At 42.1% G+C, this 22,488-nt stretch overlaps 1 protein-coding gene across 1 annotated transcript; it reads right to left on the bottom strand.

Moving 5' to 3' along the window:
- Positions 1 to 3,745: 3,745 nt before the first annotated feature.
- On the bottom strand, positions 3,746 to 7,059 carry SLITRK1 (SLIT and NTRK like family member 1). The gene has a single exon (XM_050948481.1). The coding sequence runs from the start codon at positions 6,937 to 6,939 to the stop codon at positions 4,861 to 4,863; it is 2,079 nt and encodes a 692-aa protein (XP_050804438.1). The 5' UTR covers positions 6,940 to 7,059; the 3' UTR covers positions 3,746 to 4,860.
- Between the last annotated feature and the right edge of the window lie 15,429 nt (positions 7,060 to 22,488).

Below are 22,488 nucleotides of genomic sequence, written 5' to 3'. Positions count from 1 at the left end.
TGCTGGAAGGTCCTGAGACCTATCAGTCTCACCGAATCCAGTGGGAGCTGGCAGCACTCTGTCCCTTTCAAGAGGCTCAGCATCTCATTGAACTGCGCTGTATATTTCTGATCTTTTCTCCGCTACCAATAGCTAATTTGATACAGCAAGTGCTCCAAAGGTGGAACTCCCATTTGCTCTTCTGGGAATTCTGCACTGTGAACACTTGAAGGATCAGCTCCTATATTTTATATCAGACGAATACATTCAAATAAATATGTACAAACATTTCAATATTGTTGTGAGATAGTTGAAGCCACTCAGTCCTATGCAATGTGAACTGGCAAGGTAATTAACCACAGAACACCAATGCCAACGTATCCTATTCATAGCGGTGCTACTCAGCGCGCTACATAAGTTTTCCCTGCAATAAGGAGGTAATGTGATGGCAGTTCCTCAAGCTGTTGAACAGTTGAGCTAAATACTAGCTTCTATTTTGAGTTAACAGTAAATTACCAATGAAAGCAATGTATCTCTAGCTGAATTATCAGATAATGATCCCTAATTTGCTAGACTTAGTCATTTATATATTATATGATATTACAACACCTCCACATTGGCTCACATTCTCTACTGGGTCAAGAGCAACTTGGTACAGGAAAAAGTGGGGATCATCAGAAAGGTGGCTTTGAACTGCACTGGCCCAAGAGCTAGCCCCAGCATAGTTTAGAGGAGCTTAAGAGGATTATACTGATGTTCAAGGGACCATATGCCAACTGGAGACTGCTGGAGTGTGACACACCCCTAAAATGAGAGCTGCAGGTGAGTTGGTATAGGAGTCAGCGAGCCATTGCTACATCTCCTGGAGGCTTCCTTACACCAGGAGAATCAACAGCTGTGGAGATACTGGTGGCTTTCCTCACCAATTGTGCTACAGGAATGATGCAAAGGGAATGGAGCTGGGCCAAACAATCTGGTCCATTATATTTAAACAACTCTGTTTCACCATGAATACAAGCAGTCTGCTGATCTCAATAATTTAAAACTATTGGGATGTGGATCATACTCAAATAAAAATAGACCCCAAACAAACCAAATACTAACTGAGCTAAATATTATAAATAAACCTCTATACCATGCATTGTCATGGACCAAGCCGTAAAGAGATGTCTGCTTATCTAAGAGCTTTCAGAAGATAGGATGCAGGAAAAACTGTTGTACGTATGAAGTCTATCATATCTTTGCTAGACACCTGGAGTATCCCTAGACACTTGGACTGGGGTTTTCAAAAGCACTCAATGCTGGCCTAACTTTGCTCCCATTGTAGATAATGATTGTTTTAACATTTACTTCAGTGGGGGCATAGTTAGTTCTATGTTAAACACTTTTGAAAATCCCACCCTTTAAGGTCAGTGGGAGTTTTACTACTATGGACTAGCAGCCTAGGCCTTTTCTCCTTTCTCACATAGGATCTGATCCAGCTCCCACTGAAGTTGAGCAGCTATTCCCCGAGCTTACAAGCTGCATATGAAACATTCCATTATCAAATTGATGGAACTAGGGTGACAAAATACCTTGTCACTACAGGTAAAAATTAACAAAGGAATATAAATACATGCATCTGTGCAGGGAAGTTCCAATAGCACAGACTACAAAAAAAAATACATACCATCCATTCACTACATTACCATCTTGCTACTAGATAACTCCATTCATCTTTCTGCTAAATAAGCAAGAAAAAGGTTACCATATATACAAATATACATTTCTATGGCAACAGATTAAGTTCTAGGCTATTCTTAGCTTCACAGCAGGCTGAAAATACTCTGTTTTAAACTATAGGACTAAACAAGAGATCTATGTCTTTTTTTTCCTCTTTTTCCATCTGGTCCTGCTGAAATCTCTTTTATTTTGATGAATTGAAGAGTGATTCAACTGGAAGCAACATAAGTCACATACCACATATGACTTCTAGAGTTAAACAGCTCTTCTAAAAGTTAGGAAACAAGAGTCTATGCAATAATTATAAACTAATAACATTGTGGTACCATTTGTATTATGTATGTGTCTTATATAGTAACTATCATCAAGGAAGTTATACTTTATAAAAATGAATAAAACATTTGATGCATTTTGATCATATATGTAAGCTATGTATAGTCATTTAATATGCCTGTGAATCAGCTATTTTATATTATTATTTCTGCACATTTATACTTTTTTTTAAAAAAAGCACCTTGGAGGTCTTCATTATATATTGGTTAATAGCCAGTTCATTAAAAAATTCTACAATTATTAAATTGGCACCATTACATTAATCTCGGTTTGGGGTTAAATGCATTACACTTTTAAAATGTGAGGGCTTGAATATTAATTGAAAGATTTATTTGCCTTTTAGATTTTCTGAATGAATCTGAGTGAAATTATGTGGAATGTAACAAGACAGCACTGATTCTAGAACAATCCCACATTAGGCAGGAAGGCCTGCTGGATCCTCTGTTAACTGAAGCTGATGGAGTTCTAAGGAGGGTTAATAACTCACATTTAAACACCTTTTAACAGTTTTTTAATAAAAAGGGAGGAGTAAATCCGAATGACTGTAAGTGACTCTGCCACACCATTTTGTCTAACACAGAATGTTCTGGCAGAACAATCGCTATAGCAAAGGAGAAGTGATCAGAAATATTGAAGGTCCTGAAGTAATGGTTTGTATTAAGAAAAAATATTTTATTACCTAAACTGTGTACAAACCAACTTCAATGAAACATCTGGACCTTTTGTAAGAAGCTACTCATGTTTCCATAACCGGGATCCTGGGTCTAGAAGAACAGTCTACCACGTTTTAGAAGTGCTAGAATAGTGGTTAGGCTTCTACCACGTCTTAAAATGGGTATCAGGCTATCACTTGCCCTGTGTATGGGTGTATACATGTGTCTGTTTTCCCACCACATATCCCAGAGGTGGACAAACCATACTGAATCAGTATTTGAAGTTTAGCTAGCACCTTACAGTGTTTTACTCTTTAAAGGGATTCTCTGCCTGGAGAAAGCCAGAAGCAACCTGACTGATTTTTTCATATCTCCACTGGGACTCCAGCTTTGAGATGCAACTGGTTTGCCGCGGCTTTCTACCTCTACATATACCATACCGTCTAGTTAAAGGGCTCCGCCTGATCTGAGGATGGACTCAAAGGAGATCGATTTGAAGTTGGACAGCATCACCTACGTGTAATTAGTTCAAATATTAATATTAAAAGGTGAAGCAACAAGGGCTGAGGATGGGAAATTCCCTTTGATAATTAGTCTCCGCATTCCAGCAGATATTCCAGCCAAACTGCCAGCAGCAGACACGACTGCCAGTCACTGGGGCTGCGTATAGGTTTGAAATGCTGACTAGTGAAATCTGGACTTGGTTTAATGAAACCGATGTAAGCAGAGTCAATTAAATCTAATTTCCATTAACACTCCTAGTGTATCTGCAGTGTGTGCAGCAGCAGCAGCGAGAGATACTCGGTATTAATAAAGGTATTCACTGACGCAGTAAAAAAACAAACAAAAAAAAAGAAGTGCTGCGTGATATTTTTACATCGGGGATAGTGAGCTGATGGGGAAGAGAGAAAGCGAGGGTGAGCGAGGGGATACTCAGCACTGAAAGCAGAATATTGCCCCCTAAACCAAATAACCCACTTGCAAAAACTGGTGCTGGAAAAATGGTAAGGACCCGGAGTTGAAAACATTTTCACTTTAATACTGAAAAAATATGCCATTATAAAATCCTCGAATAGAATTGGTAAGTTTCACTTGCTTACTCAGTTCTGATTTCCTCAAGTTATAGTAAGATTTACAACAGCACAGAATTGTCTACCATTAAACTTTGCAGCCTAAGCACTAGAGTGACATTAATTGGTCATGCTTAACTGCCTCGGATTTTTTTTTGTTTGAATGTTTACACGGTTACCATAATAGAAATCAAGGGTACTAAATTTTACATTCAGATGGAAAGGCATTGTTGGATATGTATATTTAAAAAGAAAAAGTGGTAACTGAACCCAAAAGAAAACTTCACCCAACAAAGTAAATATCCGCCCCCAACTCAGAAAATGAACCAAAGAGAATATCCATGCAAATATGTCTTAAATAAAATCTTTACATTTGTTTGTTTCCACAGTAAAAGTACGATCTCTATCTACTGCCTAACGATCACACAAAATATGGCGAAATGGCACTTTTTTATTATTATACTGTATTTTGTATATAGAAAGGTTGATACGATGGGACTTATCAGGTAAGAGGGATGGTGGTGTGAACTAGACGCTGTTTCCATTTGGGTGCTGGAGGAGCGTCCTTCGGGTGCGTTGTATCCATGCGAGCCATGCAGCACTTTTTTTGATTGTTTTAATCAGTCGTTTATTTACATTACATTCATGCCTTCGTCCAACGTTTCACTCCTGCTTTGTTATCAAGGGGAGGAGGCCACCGACCAGATTCCCCCCTCCCCCACCGCAGCCCATCCACACGGGGCTAATCCACAAAACAATGGTACCCCTGCAAGACTTTAACCAAGTTGATCCTTGCTTTCCATTGCAAACTAAGGTAATACACAGTGAAATGCACGAAGCACTGCCTCAGTGTGGCTATACTTAAAGGGTGCGTTGAAAAAAACCGGCCTTCACTCACTGAAATACACCACAGTTTTTGCTTTGTGTGTGTGTGTTATTTTCACAGAAGGTAGTTTGGGTTAAGAACCGTCCCCTGTCGTTATTTAGCAGTGGCGTTAGCAGACGAGACAGCAATGCACAGATCAGGGATTCTTTAATCATTGGGTTGCTCGCTGCAAAATTGAATTGTCTTCCTACTTTTTTTCCCCGTCCGATCCCAGCTCTTAGTCTGATAGAGAATGAGAGCCACAGTCATAAACTCTATGGGCTCCATCTGCATTGTAGGGTCCGTTGTGCCAGTAAGAAGAATCGCAGACTGTCTGTAAGGAATTGATTTCAGATGCAGATGAGTTGGCGTCCCTCCGCTTAGAGCGCTTTCTGTTCCTCAGGATGAACACTAGCATGCCAACTACTGTGAAGGCAGAGGTGACAAACACCAGCAGGAGTCCTGGGACCAGCACCGAAATGGAGACCCGGCTGGTCTCTAGGTAGGAGTTGGCGTGAGTCCCTGTCTCTGCCAACCCAGTGCTGTTTTTGTTATTGGAAGTGAACGTGGGAGAGATTCTGAGCTGCGGGCAAATCACGTCGTTGGAAAGGGACTCGAAATCCTCCTTAAAGAAATCCTCTGGGGATTCGCACCTCAGATCGCTCATGACCACCTTGGGGCGCAGCAACTCTGCCCACTGTTTGAAAGGCACAATCGGGCACGAACAGTCCCACGGGTTGCCATGCAGATCTATCTGGGTGATGGACGTGAGCTGGTCCAATACCCCCGCCACTGGGAGATACATGAAATAGTTATTGTGTATACTCAGCTTGGAAAGCGAGACTCCAGCGAACACATCCACGGGGAGGGACCTCAGCAGGTTGTTGTTGAGGATTAGGACTCTGAGCTTTGGCATTGCATTGAAGGTGCCGGGCTGAATCAACTGGATCTCATTAAACTCCACGTTCAGATACTCTAGGTTTTGCAGCCCAGTGAATTTCTCGCGGGACAAAGTGTCCAAGTAGTTGCTATCCATGTAGAGCCACCTGAGCTCGAAGAGATTCTTGAAGGTGTTGTTCTCCACAGTAGCGATGTTGTTGTTCCCCAGATCCAATAGGTTAAGTTTCCGGTAATCCAGAAAGTGGGATTTCCTGATTGTATGTATTTTGTTGTCTCTCAGAAACAGCTCCTGCACATTGGACGGCTTCGGTTTCAAAGCTACCAAACTGCTCACATTTCTTTCGTTGCAATTAACCTTTAAACCCGAGCCAGGGATCTGATCGCAGCTACAGATCTCCGGACAGGGCATGCTAGTCGGTAGCTTGTTTTTCACGCTAATTGTGGAGCCCGCAACAGTGGGTCGGGTTTTGATTTGCCAGTTGACTGGGATCTTTGTACCTCCGTTTGGAGCAGATCCGGGAGTGGCAGGATCTTCTTTGCCGTGTATTTTAAAGGGAGTTGGAATGGGACCAGGATCACAGGTTTCCTCTTCGGCAGGGGGAGCAGCTAGACTAGAATCCACTCTGTTTTTCCTGCACAGCTCTTGCTCTGTGGTCTCATTCAAATCTTTGCCCTGCAACCTAGTAGGAGCTTCACAAATGACTCTGCCGATCAAAGCATTTTTGGGTATATTTTCCAGCCACTCCTTCAGGGATAGCAGATCACAAGTGCAGTCCCAGGGGTTATCTTCCAGCAGAACTTCAGCAATGCCTGGGATCTGCTCCAAGACCTCCTCATAAGGCAAGGTTTTAAGTCGGTTTCCCCGGAGGTCGAGGTGGGTGATCGGCACATACTGAAACACGTTGGCAGGTAAGGTGCTGATGAGGTTGTCATTTAAAATCAGCACCTCCAGCTTGTTTAAATCCCTAAATGCTCCCGGGTCAATATCCCTTAATAAATTAAAATCTGCCTGGAGATACTCCAGATCGTCCAGCCCCAGGAATGTCTGCTTCTTGAACGATTTTATCTTATTGTTGTTTATATGCAAACGTTTTACCAGCTGCAGCCCTAGAAAAGCCCCAGGAACAATTTCATGCAAACCGTTGTTTTCCATGTGCAAACTGACTGCATTGTAAAAGTTAGCAAACTCGTTAGGGAAAAGTCGAGTCAGGGAATTTCCATGCAGGAATAAATGGTAAAACTGAGAAGTTGGGGCGCTGAAATGCTGCAGGCTGGTAAACCCCTTTTTCTCACAGTCTACGTGCAAATCCCCTTCTATCTCGTTGCAGGAACAGATCTTCTCTTTGCAAACGTCCCCTGTAACGTTTCCAGCAGCAAAACAAAGAGATGTCTCCAGCAACAGAATCCAAAGCAGCATTTTTAAACTGAACAATTCATCCCCGATCTCATCACAAAGTAACAGCAACCATCATCCTCACACCGAAAACAATTCCAGTTCATTCAAGAGAGGAGATGTCCGAACCACCACCAAAGGGGGGGGGGGAGATAGTGTGGGGGAGGGAGGGACGCAGGGGTGGCGGGCGATTTCTTTTCTCCTTTATCCCTTTCTCTTCCCCCCACATACACTGCAACAGCCCAGTCTCCAGTCAATAATTATATCCACAAACTATCCAGGCACGTACTGCAAGGCACGCAAAAAAAAAAAAGTAGAAAAAAATCCCCCTCCTCAAACCCTCCCGAAAAAGCTAAGTAGATCTCTGTTGGCCGGCTTCGCTAATTGGAACAGGAATAATGCTAGCAATTATAAGCAGCCACTGCAGTTAGAGAAAAGCAGGCAGGGAGTGCAGCGGTGGTAGAGAAGAGCTGCCTGTGTGCATGGCTTTGCTTCGGACTGACCTTGCTTTTCTGTTGCAAAGCCGGGCTCCTTGCTGCTGCTGCCGCCACCGCCGCTCTCGGTGCCCAGGAGTCCCCTTCTGGGTGCTGTCCAGTCTCCCTTGGTGCTGAAATCACGCCCCAGCTTAAGGACTGGATGCCGAACCAATGGCGCTGCAAAAATTCTGCAATCGCTGCGTTTTCTGGCTGTCTGTTTCTCCTCTCCTCCGATCTCTTCTTCTGCTGCTCTCCTCTCGCTATGTCAGTCTCTCTCTCTCCCTCCTCTATCTTCCCTCCTCGGTCTCTCTTCTTTTCTTTTTCTTCTTCTGTTTCTGAGTTACACACACACACACACGAAGGGAGAGTTACTAAGAGGCGCTGCTCGTTCAGACCTGGTGCACTCTCAAAGATCTGACACCCTCTGCCGAGCTGCAGTGGCAAAAATCCATCTGCTGAGGGAATGCTGGAGAGAAAAAAAATCAATCCACGTACAGGGCAAGCGTTAAAAATGTTGGCATAAAAGCTATCTATTTAGACGCTTTCCCCTAAACTGATTATTTAATTTCTTTCGTTCTTCCCCCTGAGATGGAAAGTTTAACACTCCCCTTCTAGCCCCCCCCCATGCGCACACACACACACACACACACACACACACAGACACACAGAGAGACAGACACACACACACACACACACACGTGCTCTAGCAACCAGGAAGAGCGCTTTCGTCCTATTTTGTGTCTCAATGGCTTGAATAAAATTAGTGTCAGGGTGTCAAGAGAATAGCAGTTTGAGGTAAATTACACTCCACGCCATTTTTAACGTTGATTTTAAATGCCTCTCTTCCTCCCCTGCAGTCTATAGCGCTTCATGCTGGATTTGGTGGCTTTATGGAGTTCCCTTTGGAATGTTGAACCGTGTGTGATTGTGTTCTATTTTTTAATTATTATTTAGATGATCACAGAGAAGGGGCTGGCGGGGGGGAGGGGGAAAGGGAAGGGTGATTTGCCTCACAGTGGATAATTCATTCTACCGGTTTCTGGAGGGTTTATAATTTCCTTTGAGAGATGGGTTGATATCGACAGCACTGGATCTTATTTTTCTTCTTCCGCATCTTTTAGGGTTGCTATTTAAGTTCTCTGTGCAAATGCAATGCCTTGTTATATCTTTGATTTCTGACAAAATAGGTTACACAGCGGGAAATTTGCTGTCTGGCTTAAAAAAAAGTTTCAGCATCATTTGGACGGGTTTCAGATGCTTACAAGCAAATAACCAGTTGCATCTCGGGTGGCGCAAACATAAACCCTTGTTCCCAAATGCCTTGCAAAAGTGTGCGGAGGAGGTTGTATGGGAATGCTACATAGCCTGATTCGCTGGGTCCCTTCTGCGTCTGCAGTCAGCCCTGAGCTTGCACCTCTTCAGTCGGACAGATGTGCTGACTCCATTCCTGAACTTTGCAATGTACTGGTAGGGCACAGAATGTAACATCTACTGAGGGTGGGAGGGGGGTGGGTGGGTTTAAGGTCTATTTATAGGAAAAGTCAGGAAACCAGATGGAATCTGCACCCTTGTTGCATGCTAATTTGGTCCCAGGGTTTCCCAGTCTGCAATTTCCGACTAAATTAGACAACCTACCAGCGATGATCTTATCACATTAATTTAATTAGAACATAAATAAATTGCAACAGCTGCTGTGGCCACTTCGGATGTTCCGGGTGGAGATTTAGCCATATATATATGAAAGGCTAAATCTCCATATATATGGGTGGATGGGCGAGAAGGCGGGGGGGGGGGAGGGGAGAAAGGAGGGAGAGAGGAAGGAAAAGAAACTGACAAAAAATGACTGGCTCGAACGAAGCCTGGACAATAACTAACAAGCGGGACGGGGAAAATAAAATGCTATTGAGACAACAAGCATAAGAAGCAATATATTAGTAGATGGGGGGGGGGAGGTGAGAGAGAGGGAAAGGAGACTTGGCGCCACATTAAGGCTCATTAATTCATTTCTCATGGCAGTTGCTCTGACTTTGTCTCTCTGTGCATGTCAGGGGTTTTAGTCAGATTGGAACTGGAACCCTTCTCCTGAGGAAAAAAACCTTGCAGCTTTGGAGAGGCGCAGCAAGAGTCGGAGGGAGGAAAGCCTGTAGGAAACCCCTGGAACAGAGCAAAGAGAAAGGAGTTTGGGGAAGGGAGGGAAACAGGGAAGGCTCTCAGTTTAAAATCAGAAGGGCGACTCCATTACCATGAGTAATGAGATGGGCAAGGGGTCTCTGAAATCGACGAACATGGTGAATTCAGACTGTGACGCAGGCCAGGAGGCAAAAGAGCATCTTCCTCTTTAGCAACTTTTCCTCGGTGTTATTAAAATTGCTCAGGCACCGAAGAAACAATCACAATGCAACTAGAGGAGCTGAATATTAATAAGATAGTCAATAAATAAATACGGATCAAATGAGAAGGAGGTGATAATAATGATCTGCTCTGAAGGCATGAAGGACAAAGTGCCAGTCTCTTCTCCGGGAGCTTCTCAGAAGTGGGAGTTAATGGCAGCTGTTGGGATTCTCTAACTGAAGGGGAAGAAGGGTGTAGAGGGGCATTTGTGAACAGATGTAAAATTATGGCAGCACCTGAGATAGAGGTTCCATTGTGCTGCCAGCCGTATATACAGACACTATCTCTGGGCTTTGCCACCTAAAGAGGCAAAACAGACAAAGGGTGGGAGAAAGCAAACAGAAGTATCCATTTTACAGATGGCACAGAAAATTTGCCAGTAGTCACACAGGAAGATTATGGCAGAGGCAGGAAATGAAGACATATTTCTTGAGTGCCTTAATGCCAAAGCTGTCCGTCTTCTCCCATATATATTTTATTATTATTACAATTCTTTATTTGTATATCTGGGCTGTTGTGTCATCATCTTTAATTATGTTAATTTAGCTGCAGTGGAAACATGAATATTGTAAAAGGAGCTTTATGTAAATTCCCACCAAAAGCGAGAATGGTCTAGAATACACTTGGTGCTGTGTGTGTGCAGCATGTGCTTACACTTTTATTCAAATTATTTTAATATATTAACATTTTAATAAGCAATAAACTGACAGTAAAGCTGGATTTTCAAAATCTGAAATCCTAGGCAACTGTGGCCAATTTCTGCATATCATACTCATGTTAAATAACACTGGTTTAAACACAGAGTAATAGGGCTACGCAGGATGACACAAGTGCAGAATCATGGCTTCAGTTTTAAATCAGCACTACTCTGGTATACACCAAGCTGGTGGTGTTAGGAGAAGTGGGTTGCACTGGTGTAGCTACACACATATAGGTATGCTAGTGCAACCTCCTAGTGTAGATGCATTGCACTTGTGTATAGAGTGCACTGTACCAGTGCCACTAAACCTGGATAAATGACACTGGTGACAAATCACTTTTTACACCAGTACAGTGTGGTTTTACTCTGATGCAGCTATGTTGGTGTAGCTACAAGCCTGTCAAATAAAACTTTTCAGCTTGTAGTGTCATAATATTCCACAAAAGGGATAGAGGAGGCAAAGCCATGGTCCTGATGTCTATGTAGTAGCCATCATGTCTGACCTGAGGTCTTCTCCTGTTGACATAGCTACTGCCTCACAGGGAATTGGATTTCCTAGACTGAAGGGAGAAACTCTCCCATTGGCATGGGTATAGAATCATAGAAGATTAGGGTTGGAAGAGACCTCAGGAGGTCATCTAGTCCAGCCCTCTGTTCAAAGCAGGACCAACCCCAACTAAATTAACCCAGCCAGGGCTTTGTCAAGCCTGACCTTAAAAACCTCTAAGGATGGAGATTCCACCACCTCCCTAGGTAACCCATTCCAGTGCTTCACCACCCTCCTAGTGAAATAGTTTTTCTTATTTCCAACCTAGATCTCTCCCACCGCAACTTGAAACCATTTCTCCTTGTTCTGTCATCTGCTACCACTGAGAACAGGCTAGCTCTATCCTCTTTGGAACTCCCCTTCAGGTAGATGAACACTGTATCAAATCTCCCCTCACTCTTCTCTTCTACAGATTAAATAACCCCAGTTCCCTCAGCCTCTCCTCATAAATCATGTCTCTCATTTGCACACTTGTTGAAGGTGCAATCCATCCCATCATCCAGATCATTAATTAAGATGTTGAACAAAAGCAGCCCCAGGACAGGCCCCTGGGGCACACTGGCTGACATCCAGACATCGAGCTGTTGATCACTATCCATTGAGCCCTACGATCTATCCAGCTTTATATCCACCTTATAGTCCATTTATCCAATCCATAGTTTTCTAACTTGCTGGCAAGAATATTGTGGGAGACCGTATCAAAAGCTTTGCTAAAGTCAAGATATATCACACCCACTACGTTCCCCATATCCACAGAACCAGTTATCTCATCATAGAAGGCAATCAGGCTGGTCAGGCATGACTTGCCCTTGATGAATCCATGTTGACTGTTCCTGATCACTTTCCTCTCCTCCAAGTGCTTCAAAATGAACTCCTTGAGGACCTCCTCCATGATTTTTCCGGGGACTGAGGTGAAGCTGACCGGTATGTAGTTTCCCAGATTCTCCTTCTTCTCTTTTTTAAAGATAGACACTATATTTGTCTTTTTGCAATCATTTGAGAACTCCCCCGATCACCACGAGTTTTCTAAGATAATGGCCAATGGCTCTGCAATCACATCAGCCAACTCCCTCAGCACCCTCGGATGCATTAGATCTGGCCCCATGGACTTGTGCATGTCCAGCTTTTCTAAATGGTCCTTAAGCTGTTCTTTCACCACTGAGGGCTGCTCACCTCCACCCCATACTGTGCTGCCCAGTGCAGCAGTCTGGGATCTGACCAAGGCAAAAAAAAAAGCATGAAGTACTTCAGCTTTTTCCACATCATCTGTCTGAATAAGTTTCCTTTCCCATTCTGTAAGGGTCTCACATTTTCCCTGACCTTCTTCTTGTTACCCTTCACATCTCTTGCTAGCAGGGCCGGCTCTAGGTTTTTGCCACCCCAAGCAGGAAAAAAAAAAAAAAAGATCGCCGGACTGCTGCCCCTGAAATTGTGTTGCCCCAAGCACATGCTTGGTTTGCTGGTCCCTAAAGCCGGTACTGCTTGCTAGCTGCAATTCCATTTGTGCTTTGGCCTTCCTGATTACACCCTTGCGTGCTCAAGCAATATTTTTATACTCCTCCCTAATCATCTGTCCAAATTTCCACTTTTTGTAAGCTTACTTTTTGCATTTAAGCTCACCGAAGGTTTTTTCTATTAAGCCAAGCTAGTTGTCTGCCATATTTGCCATTCTTTCTGGGACAGTTTGTTCCTGTGCCCTAAATAAGGATTCTTTAAAATACAGCCAGCTCTCCTGGACTACTTTCCCGCTCATATTAGCCTCCCAGGGGATCCTGCCCATCAGTTCCCTGAGGGAGTCAAAGTCTTCTTTTCTGAAGTCCAGGGTCCATATTCTGCTGCTCTCCTTTTTCCCTTGTGTTAGGATCCTGAACTCGACCCTCTCATTGTCACTGCCTCCCAGGTTACCACCCACTGCTACTTTCCCTATCAATTCTTCACTGTTTGTGAGCAGCAGGTCAAGAGGAGCACGGCTCCTAGTTGGTTCCTCCAGCACTTGCACTAGGAAGTTGTCCCAAAACACTCTCCAAAAACTTCCTGGGTTGACTGTTCAGTGCTGTATTGCTCTCCCAGGTAGCATTTTCACTGAAGTGTCACTGCAGACTTTTAAGTGTAGAAAGGTCCTGAGGTGCATAACTCCAGGAGAGTGAGTTCTGAGTAAATGGAGGTGTCCTTCTCCCAGGGAGGTGGAGGGTCAAAGCCAAACTCTTCTCCTTAGCATTTCTTAGGCTACTTTAGGAAGTTCTTACTTAGTTTGCTGGCTTCTGAGGATTCCTTTTCCATGTGTCTAATTTGTTCCCTGAATTTTGTACAGATTGGATCTTGACATCCATATCAGGGCTATGAATTCCATTGGGCAGCAGGGTGCTGAAGAGACAGGCATTGCAATGCCTACATCCCTTTGTTGATCTAGTCCCTGCTGCTTTGTGAATGCAAATATTTTTTACCTGAGAAAACACTTGACATATTTTAGTCAAACAAAATTCTGAGTATTGTCGGGGAAAAGACCACCACCTTGTCAATTTGATCAGACAGCCAGAGGCTTCTTTTATTGATATATCATTAATACATGTGTGCACACACGGAGAGTCAGCGTATTCCCTAGCAAGGGTTAAGCTGCTCTCCCGTACTGATTTTAGCCAGCGCTTATAAAGCTTAAAACCGCAAATTATCATATGTTGCTTACACATAAATCACAACCTTATTTGGCTATCACATGGCATACATTGCAAAAGCACAATTAATATTGTCCTTATATGGCATAACATATGTAAAATTGCAAGCCTTATCTTTTCACTTCCTTATAGATGTTTACTTGATTGTCAGGAGACCCTGACAGTTCAGTTACCCCTACTTGCGGTCAGGCTGACAAGCTTCGCATGACCCTCTGGGATTCAGTGTCTGGTGTCCAGTTCCCAATTCCGGCCAGATGTTTTTATGCTGATATCAAGTTAGTTTTTATGCTAACACAAGCTTATTAATGAGCTATTCTAGGGCAGTGATGGGCTGGTTATCAGGCCTTTCTTTGAGTTATTTCCTTTGCTAGCAGCATGATCATGGTTTTATATAGTACGAAACTGCCTTGTATGAGTTCAGTTCCGCAATTGTTCTATAGAGTTAGTAATTTTAGGGCCTACACTTATGAAGCATATATATGTATTTCTTTGATGGGAAACTGGGGGGGTCGATTTTCCCTATCAGTATTATTTGTTTTGCTAGGGTCTCTTTGTCAGGTATCACAGGAGGAAGCTCGTGGTAACATTACCGAGTTTATAAGAAGTGGCAACATTTGCACTGTGTTTCAACTGCTACACAATATGTTGCCGGAATAAATTCCAATTGCATCATTTTTTGTCCTTGTTATGACAGTGTTCACTATCCTGAATGACTCAAAGCCTGTGCAGTGTGATCAATATACAACACAGAACTGCACTACTACTAATCTGACCTCTTTATAGTTTGATTGCCTTAAGTATTCCACTCTTCTCTGACACATCTGAGGCTGCAGACAAGAAAAGTGGTGAAGCAACCAACAGGTCATAGCATAGAATACTTAACTGGCCAAAGTAGTTCAGCAACATATATTCACAGGACAGTTAGAATTCTCTTTCCGTCTTCTTATGATAAATTATATAATAAGAAAAGAAAGAGATGTGAATCAGTTTACATGACAAAAATTAGTAGGAACTCGAGAGATAATAAATATCCAATAGAATCTTAATAAAGAAACTAGGGCCAAGTTGTCAATATCTTACTCACAGTGATGAGCACCTACTCACGTGAGAAGTCCCACTGAGTCTCATCAGCCTGAGTAAGGGGTCTACAATGTGGTCTTTGATTATTTTGTTGTCCTCTTGGAATCCTAAACATTTGGTGACAGTGTTTCAAATCATTGTATAGGAAATCTCTAGAAGAGAAAAGCATGGGGAAGTTTGTAGTACATTGCATTTCAGTTATATCAGAGCTGGCTTTTTATTTCCAATAGGAGAAAAAGAAAATCCATCAGGTGCACTCCCAGAAATTATCGGAGGGTGATTGTTTGCATAATGTCTGAGGGACACTGTCTGAGGGACACTGTTCACACTTCCATGCCAACGGAATCATTATTTTGGAGATGCAAAACTACAAGAGTTATAAGAGAAATATATCTGCTCTGAGAGGAAAGCTCAAGACCTTGCACCACTCCTCCTCTTGAGACATGGTATTTATTAATCAAGGATTCTATACACCAGTCTTTTTCTTTCCAGAGGCCTAATGTAGTTATGTGGTTTGACATTAATGAATAGACTTGATTTCTCATTATTTCACATGTTAATTCACTATAATTTAATTATTTTACTGGGTTAAAATATGTACTCTCTTTTCTCATGACTCACCTTCCAGACTTGAAAAAGCATACTGATTTCAGAGCCAGAGTATAAATCATTTGAAAGACAACTGTATCTTTCACTTGTTATACCTTTCAAAATACAATTCATCTGAGAAACTCCTATATAATTAGTCAAGCTGGGTGGAAATGGAAACTCCAACATTTTGAATTAATTTCAGTTCCAAAACAGAAAGAAAAAACATGAACAAAAACCAACAACATTTTGCACTAAACATTTTATTTTTTGTTTTGTTCTGAAGTCAACCTTTTTACATTATTCTATTCCACCATTTTAAAATGAAATTTAGTGAAAATCAACACGCTTTCATGAGATGTCCTGCTTTTGACAAATTGGCATTTTTTTCAAACCCCCAGCCCCCCACAAAGAAGCTGCATTGGAAAATTTTCAACTCTCTCTAATAAAAAAACACTTCTATTTACGTCTGAAACATAGAAGTGTTTGGCCACCCTCTCATCATGCGTCAGTATCCTTCGTGAGGAATGGACAGATGAGAAGATAGGATCAACATCCTATCTTTCAGTTCATCATCTTATACTTCATGGAAGTAAAAGGTAGAGAGTCACTTGTCCTGATTAACCCTTGTGCTACTCCAGCTTTACACAGTGATTTCACAGGAGGTCTTTTTTGTATAAAATTGGATGAATTTCATGGTGACTCAAGTCTTTGTTCTCCAAAGATTCCAGAATAATATACCCAATATTGAAAATATAATTTATTTAACTAACGGGAGCTATACAGTGAGCCAGATTCAAATCTCAGTTACAATTAGAGCTGTTGATTAATCACAGTTAACTCAAAAAAATTAAACACAATTTAAAAAATTAATCATGATTAATCGCAGTTTTAATCACACTGTTAAACAATAAAATCCAAATTGAAATGTATTAAACATTTTTGGCTGTCTTTCTACATTTTCAAATATACTGACTTCAATTACAACACAGAATACAAAGTGTACAGTGCTCACTTTATATTATTTTTATTACAAATATTTGTGCTATAAAAATGATAAACAAAAGAAATAGTATTTTTCAATTCACGTCATACAAGTACTGTAGTGCAGTCTCTTTACTGTGAAAGTGAAACTTACAAATTTAGATTTTTTTGTTACATAGCTTCACTCAAACAACAAAACAAACTTCTTGTTCATCCAACTGCTCAGTCAAACAAGTTTGTTTACATTTATGGGAGATAATGCTGCCCACTTTTTATTTATGTCACCTGAAAGTGAGAACAGGTTTTCATATGGTACTTTTGTAGCTGGCATTGCAAGGTATTTACATGCCAGATATGCTAAACATTCAGATGCCTCTTCATGCTTCAGATGCCATTCCAGAGGACATGCATCCACGTTGATGATGCTCATTAAAAAAATAATGCTTTAATTAAATTCATGACTGAACTCCTTGGGGGGAGAATTGTATGCCTCCTGCTCTGTTTTGCCCTCATTCTGCCATATATTTTATGTTATAGCAGTCTCAGATGATGACCCAGCACATATTCATTTTAAGAACAATTTCACTGCAGATTTGATAAAATGCAAAGAAGGTACCAATATGAGATTTCTAAGGATAGATACAGCACTTGAACCAAGGTATAAGAATCTGAAGTGCCTTCCAAAATCCGAGGGACGAGGTGCAGAGAATGCTTTCAGATGCTTTAAAAGAGCAGTCCTCTAATGCGGAAACTATAAAACTTGAACCACCAAAAAAGAAAACCAATCTTCTGCTGGTGGCAGCTGACTCAGATGATGAAAATGAACATGAATTGGTCCGCACTGTTTTGAATCTGTGGCCTGCATTGTGCATGAGGTCAGACTAGATGATCATAATGGTCCATTCTGACCTTAAAGTCTATGAGTCTATGAATCGTTATTGAGCAGAACCCATCATCAGTATGGACGCATGTCCTCTGGAAGGGTGTTTGAAGCATGAAGGGAAATATGAATCTTTAGTGCATCTGTCACGTAAATATCTTGTGATGCTGGCTGCGACAGTGCCATGTGAACACCTATTCTCGCTTTAATGTGACATTGCAGTCAAGAAGTGGGCAACATTATATCCTGCAAATGTAAACAAACTTGTTTGTCTGAGCAATCGGCTGAACAAGAAGTAGGACTGAGTGGACTTGCAGACTCTAAAATTTTACAGTGTTTTATTTCTGAATGCACTTTTTTGTACCTAATTCTACATTTGTAAGTTCAACTTTTGTGATAAAGAGATTGCACTTCAGTACTTGTATTAGGTGAAATGAAAAGTACTATTTCTTTTGCGGGGGGGGGGGATGTCATAAACAGATAGTTAAGGGTTAATGTCTCTTTTACCTGTAAAGGGTTAACAAACGGGGGACCAAACACATGACCAGGGGACCAATCAGGAGACAAGATACTTTCAAATCTCAGTGGAGGGAAGCCTTTGTTTGTGTTTTTTGGGGTATGTTTTGTTCTCTCTGGGTCCTGGAAGGGACTGGATGTGCAGCCAGGTTTCTTGCCAATCTCCCTGCTACAGTCTCTTATATATTCAGAATAGTGAGTAATCTAGTAAGAAAGGCGGTTATAGTCTTTTGATTGTTTCTGTATTTGCAAATGTGGAGTTTGCTGGAAGTATTTTAAATTGTATCTTGCTGGGGGGGGGGAGACTTCTTTCTAGTTTCTATAAGCTGACAGACCCTGTAACTTTTTACCATCTGAATTGCAGAGATAAACTTTTACCTTTTTTTCTTTCTTTTTATTAAAAGTTTTGCTTTTAAAACCTGTCTGATTTTTCCCCCTTGTTGAGGTTCAAGGGAATTGAGTCTGTACTTAACAGGGAGGGAGGGGAGAAGGGGGAATCCCTTTGTTTTAGGTTCACGGAGCTTGAATCTGTTTTGCCTCTGGGTGAGGGAGAAAGGGGAGGGGGAGAAGGGACATTCCTCCCTGTTTTAAGATTCAAGGAGTTTGAATCACGGTAATCTTCCAGGGTAACCCAGGGAGGGAAATCCTCGGAAAGGCAATGGTGAAGAAAGGGATTTACTTTCCTTGTGTTAAGATCCAGGGGGTCTGGGTCTTGGGGGTCCTTAGGGAAGGTTTTGAGGGGACCAGAGTGTATCAGGCACTGGAATTCCTGATTGGTGGCAGCTTATCAGATCTAAGCTGGTAATTAAGCTTAGGGGAATTCATGCTAGTACCCATATTTTGGACGCTAAGTTTCAGAACTGGGAATTATATTATGACAGGGGGTTGTAGTGCAAATACTTGTAATCAAAAATAAATATAATGTTAGCACTGTACACTTTGTATTCTGTGTTGCAATTGAAATCAATATACTTGAAAAATGTAGAAAACATACACAATATTTAAATGGTATTCTATTTTTATTTAACAGTGCAATTAGTCATGCAATTAATTGTGATTAATTTTTAATTGCATGATTCATGACAATTATTTTTTTAACTTGCTTGACAGCCCCAGTTACAATAGTGTAAATTATGAGTTACTCTAGAGTAACTCTATTGAAGCCAATTGAGTTACACTAGATGTGCATTTAGTAAACTGAGCCCAGAAGCTGTCCGAATGCCTATGATGCCGGCATATGCTGTTCCCCTCCATCCTCCATAGGCTGCAAATAACTTAATTACCTATTCCCAGAGAAACTCTTCTTCAGGTCTGGCCTGGTGTCCGATATGGTATTTGTGGAGAATCAAAATAGTACAGTTTCAAGTTCATTAAAGGATTGGAATCTAGCCCATTCATGCTATTCCTCCTTTTTACAATCTTGGCCATTGGTACATATTCATAGTATGTAATTTCAATATCTGACAGGAAAGGTTTTCTTTATATAGTCTTGTGACAGGGTCTTCCACAGCCAGGTGGCCTGGTGCATCTGCAAGGCCAGAGGGGATGGTAGGAAGATCTCTGCCCTCCCTCTCCACTGGGTTGCAGTTCAGAGTCCTATGAAGTTCAGCCTCTAAACAGAAGAGTTGGGTCTCCGTCCCGGTGGAGGGTCAAGACTGGTTTCCCTGGGCTACCTTCTACAAGTCTTTTTAGTTTGAGGTGTTGCCCTGCTAGTTCAGTTGCACCACAGTTGGGGCTTATTTGCAGGCTTCCCTTGGCAGGGAAGACTTGCCTCAAGTGGCTATGCTGCCTGGCAAGTTGCTGATCTGTCCTTTCAAGCTGGCAGACAGAGAGGTCCTGCCTCCTGGCCAGTCAGCCCCCAGTTGAGCCAGGTTACCTTCTTTTCTCCCTTCCTCCAGACCTGGCATTGGCTGCAGGTATAGTGGAGCAGAGTTAGCTGAACCCAAAGGTTTTATTTAACTCCTGCTGTGCTGGATGGCAGTTTTTCTGCTCCCTCACAAGCCTATAGGTCAAATTCTTCCTTCCAAAAGCATTGGGGAGCCTGTGTTCATGGATTCTAAATGGGATGTGCATAACAATAGAGTCCCTGAGCAGTGGTAGCTCTGTTTTCACCACAATGCAAAAACTAGCTTGTTTTTACCAGTTTTCTTAATTTCTCTCCCATAAAACTTGTGGTATAAAGCCTTACATGTTACTGAAGAGAAAGCCAGAAACTTGTGCAGGTTCCAGGGAATGCCTGGCAATATGGCTACTGGAGGAGTTATGCTGTCCAGGCAGCATCTTCAGGACAGAAATTTCTTGCTTCCAGTGGATTTCCCAAGATTCCAAGTGGTTAGGAGTCAGAATTTCAGACTTTTCTATGAGAGGAAAAATTTTTTACCAAACAGAATAACAACAAGGAAAGTCAGCAAACTGAAACTTATTCTATCTCCTGTGCAGGAACAACCAAGTAAGAGGGAACAGCCCTACATGAAATATGTAAGTATGATGTATTGCTATCTCTTATTTTTCAGTATTGCAAATGGTTTTCACTTATATTTTCTTTTAGATCCTCAGCAGCATATCAGACAGTGGACCTGAAGAACACAGAGTACTGTGATGACAACACTCACAGAATGTTTTTTATTAATGACTAATATGTATATTAATCATTTATAGTCTGAACCTTTGATACAGGATGCATACACTGTTCCCTGTGCTTCACAGAGCATTAGTTTTCCATGCTTGAGAAACAATTTGCCTACTAACCACAAATGCTTGTGATGGAAGAATGTCTCTTTGTCCTTTTTTAAAGAATGGTTTGCTCTAAAATGTGGAATTATGGTTATAATTTACCATTACCCTATTGAAGTTACAGAAATTAACCTTTTTTTTGCAAGAAATCAAGCTTCTGTAAAGGATTAAAATGAGAAACTCTATCAAGAGTGAATGCTACTTAAATTACCATACATAGAAAAGACTTGAATGACAAAAGTCATCTTCAGAGGAGGTTCTGTTTGCTGGGACACTACAACCACTATGTTTCAGGATAATTATTTTTAGTATTATGAACATATTTAATAGATAATTAACAAAGGCATCTAAGTTAAATTGAAGACGTGGTGAAACAATGGATATGTTGGGAAGTCAGTATGAAGTAAATTTCAAGGTCAATCCAAGCAAAGAACTTAACAATGATCTGCTTGTTAACTGCTTGCTTAGAAATACATGGACATAGAGAAAAAGTACATAAAAGTGATTCCAGTCTCAAATGAATGATTTTCCACTCACTAAAGAAGGCAAGATTCCATTGGGAAAAATAATGTGTAATCATGTAATTATAGACTGTATCATAATAGGTACACACAAGGTGAGGTGGCAAATCAAGTTTGCACAGGCAACCTTAATACTGGCTTTTTCCAACTTGCAGCTGGTCGGAGCAAATGCAGGGAACGTCTTACTCAGCCCCTGCATTCCAGGGACAAGGCATTCTCAGCGCAGATGGCATCTTAAAGCTGCTAAACTCTAACCAGTCTCTACTGAGCATATGTAAACTTATATTTTCTGGAGACTCATGACTTGATATCATTTTCATAAGGATGCTTAAAGGCACAGCATTGACACCAGGGAAATGTCCCTGCCAAATTTCAAGCCTCTGCTCCAAATCATAGAGGTACTAGATCAGGGTTCGGCAACCTTTGGCACACGGTATACCCACGTAAGCCCCTTGGCGGGCCGGGCCAGTTTGTTTACATGTCGCATCCGCAGGTTCAGCCAATCGCGGCTCCCACTGGCCACAGTTCACCGTCCCAGGCCAATGGGAGCTGCGGGAAGTGGCACAGGCTGAGAGATGTGCTGGCCACCGCTTTCTGTCGCCCTCATTGGCCTGGAGTGGTGAACCGCATCCAGTGGGAGCTGCGGTTGGCCAAACCTGTGGAAGCAGCAGGTAAACAAACTGGTCCAGCCCACCAGGGGGCTTACCCTGGCGAGCCGCATGCCGAAGGTTGCCGATCCCCGTGCTAGATATTTTCAACAAAAATATTTCAAAACTTTTTTTAACACGTACAAATGGGTGAATCATTTTTGGTGAAACTTCCTCCAAAAAAAATTCAGCCTGAGGCAGACACCTGACAGAGAAAAATTCTGCCAGGACAGTTTATGTTTGGCTAAGTTGTAAACAACCAAAAACAGGGTCTTATAATCAGTAGTGTTGGACAGTCTTAAATACGTGCTGCTATCCCTATCTGTAATATATACAGTCCTAGGAAACTACCTGTGCCGAGGAGCCCAGAGATCTTGACGAGACATGGACCAAGGTTTCAGGCGACTAGGCAGGAAGTTGGCCAATGAGGGGGGCTAACCCAGGAAAGGTTAGCATGTTGTGGTAGGTTTCTTGCTGATTCAGTGGCAAACACACCACTGGCAGGGCACTGGGCTGAGATCCAGTGGAGTAGGGAGGACCTCGGCCCCCCTACCCCAGTCACTACACCCCGAGTGGCAGCCTTTGTTGCTGGCCATTAGGTTGCACAGCCTTGCACGCAAGGACAGTCATATTGACTCTGGCCATTAGGTCACCTAGCCCTGAGCCTGAGGGCAGCTATATTGGCTCAGGTCATTACGTAATAATATTTTGAGTCCAAGGACAATCTGGTGGACGTTAACTGCGGGGCTGTCACACTCTCGATCTGCTCCATAGGGGTAAAGGGTGTGCATACCCTGAGACACTGCTTTACAGTATTTATTGATCTGGGGTTGGATCC

Source organism: Gopherus flavomarginatus, chromosome 1 (assembly GCF_025201925.1).
Source record: "Gopherus flavomarginatus isolate rGopFla2 chromosome 1, rGopFla2.mat.asm, whole genome shotgun sequence".
NCBI lineage: Eukaryota > Metazoa > Chordata > Testudines > Testudinidae > Gopherus > Gopherus flavomarginatus.
This window is presented reverse-complemented; position numbering and strand designations above follow the sequence as displayed.

What these genes read in the sequence shown, in the direction of transcription:
- SLITRK1 (XM_050948481.1), bottom strand. Translation starts at nt 6,939, where the DNA reads ATGCTGCTTTGGATTCTGTTGCTGGAGACATCTCTTTGTTTTGCTGCT.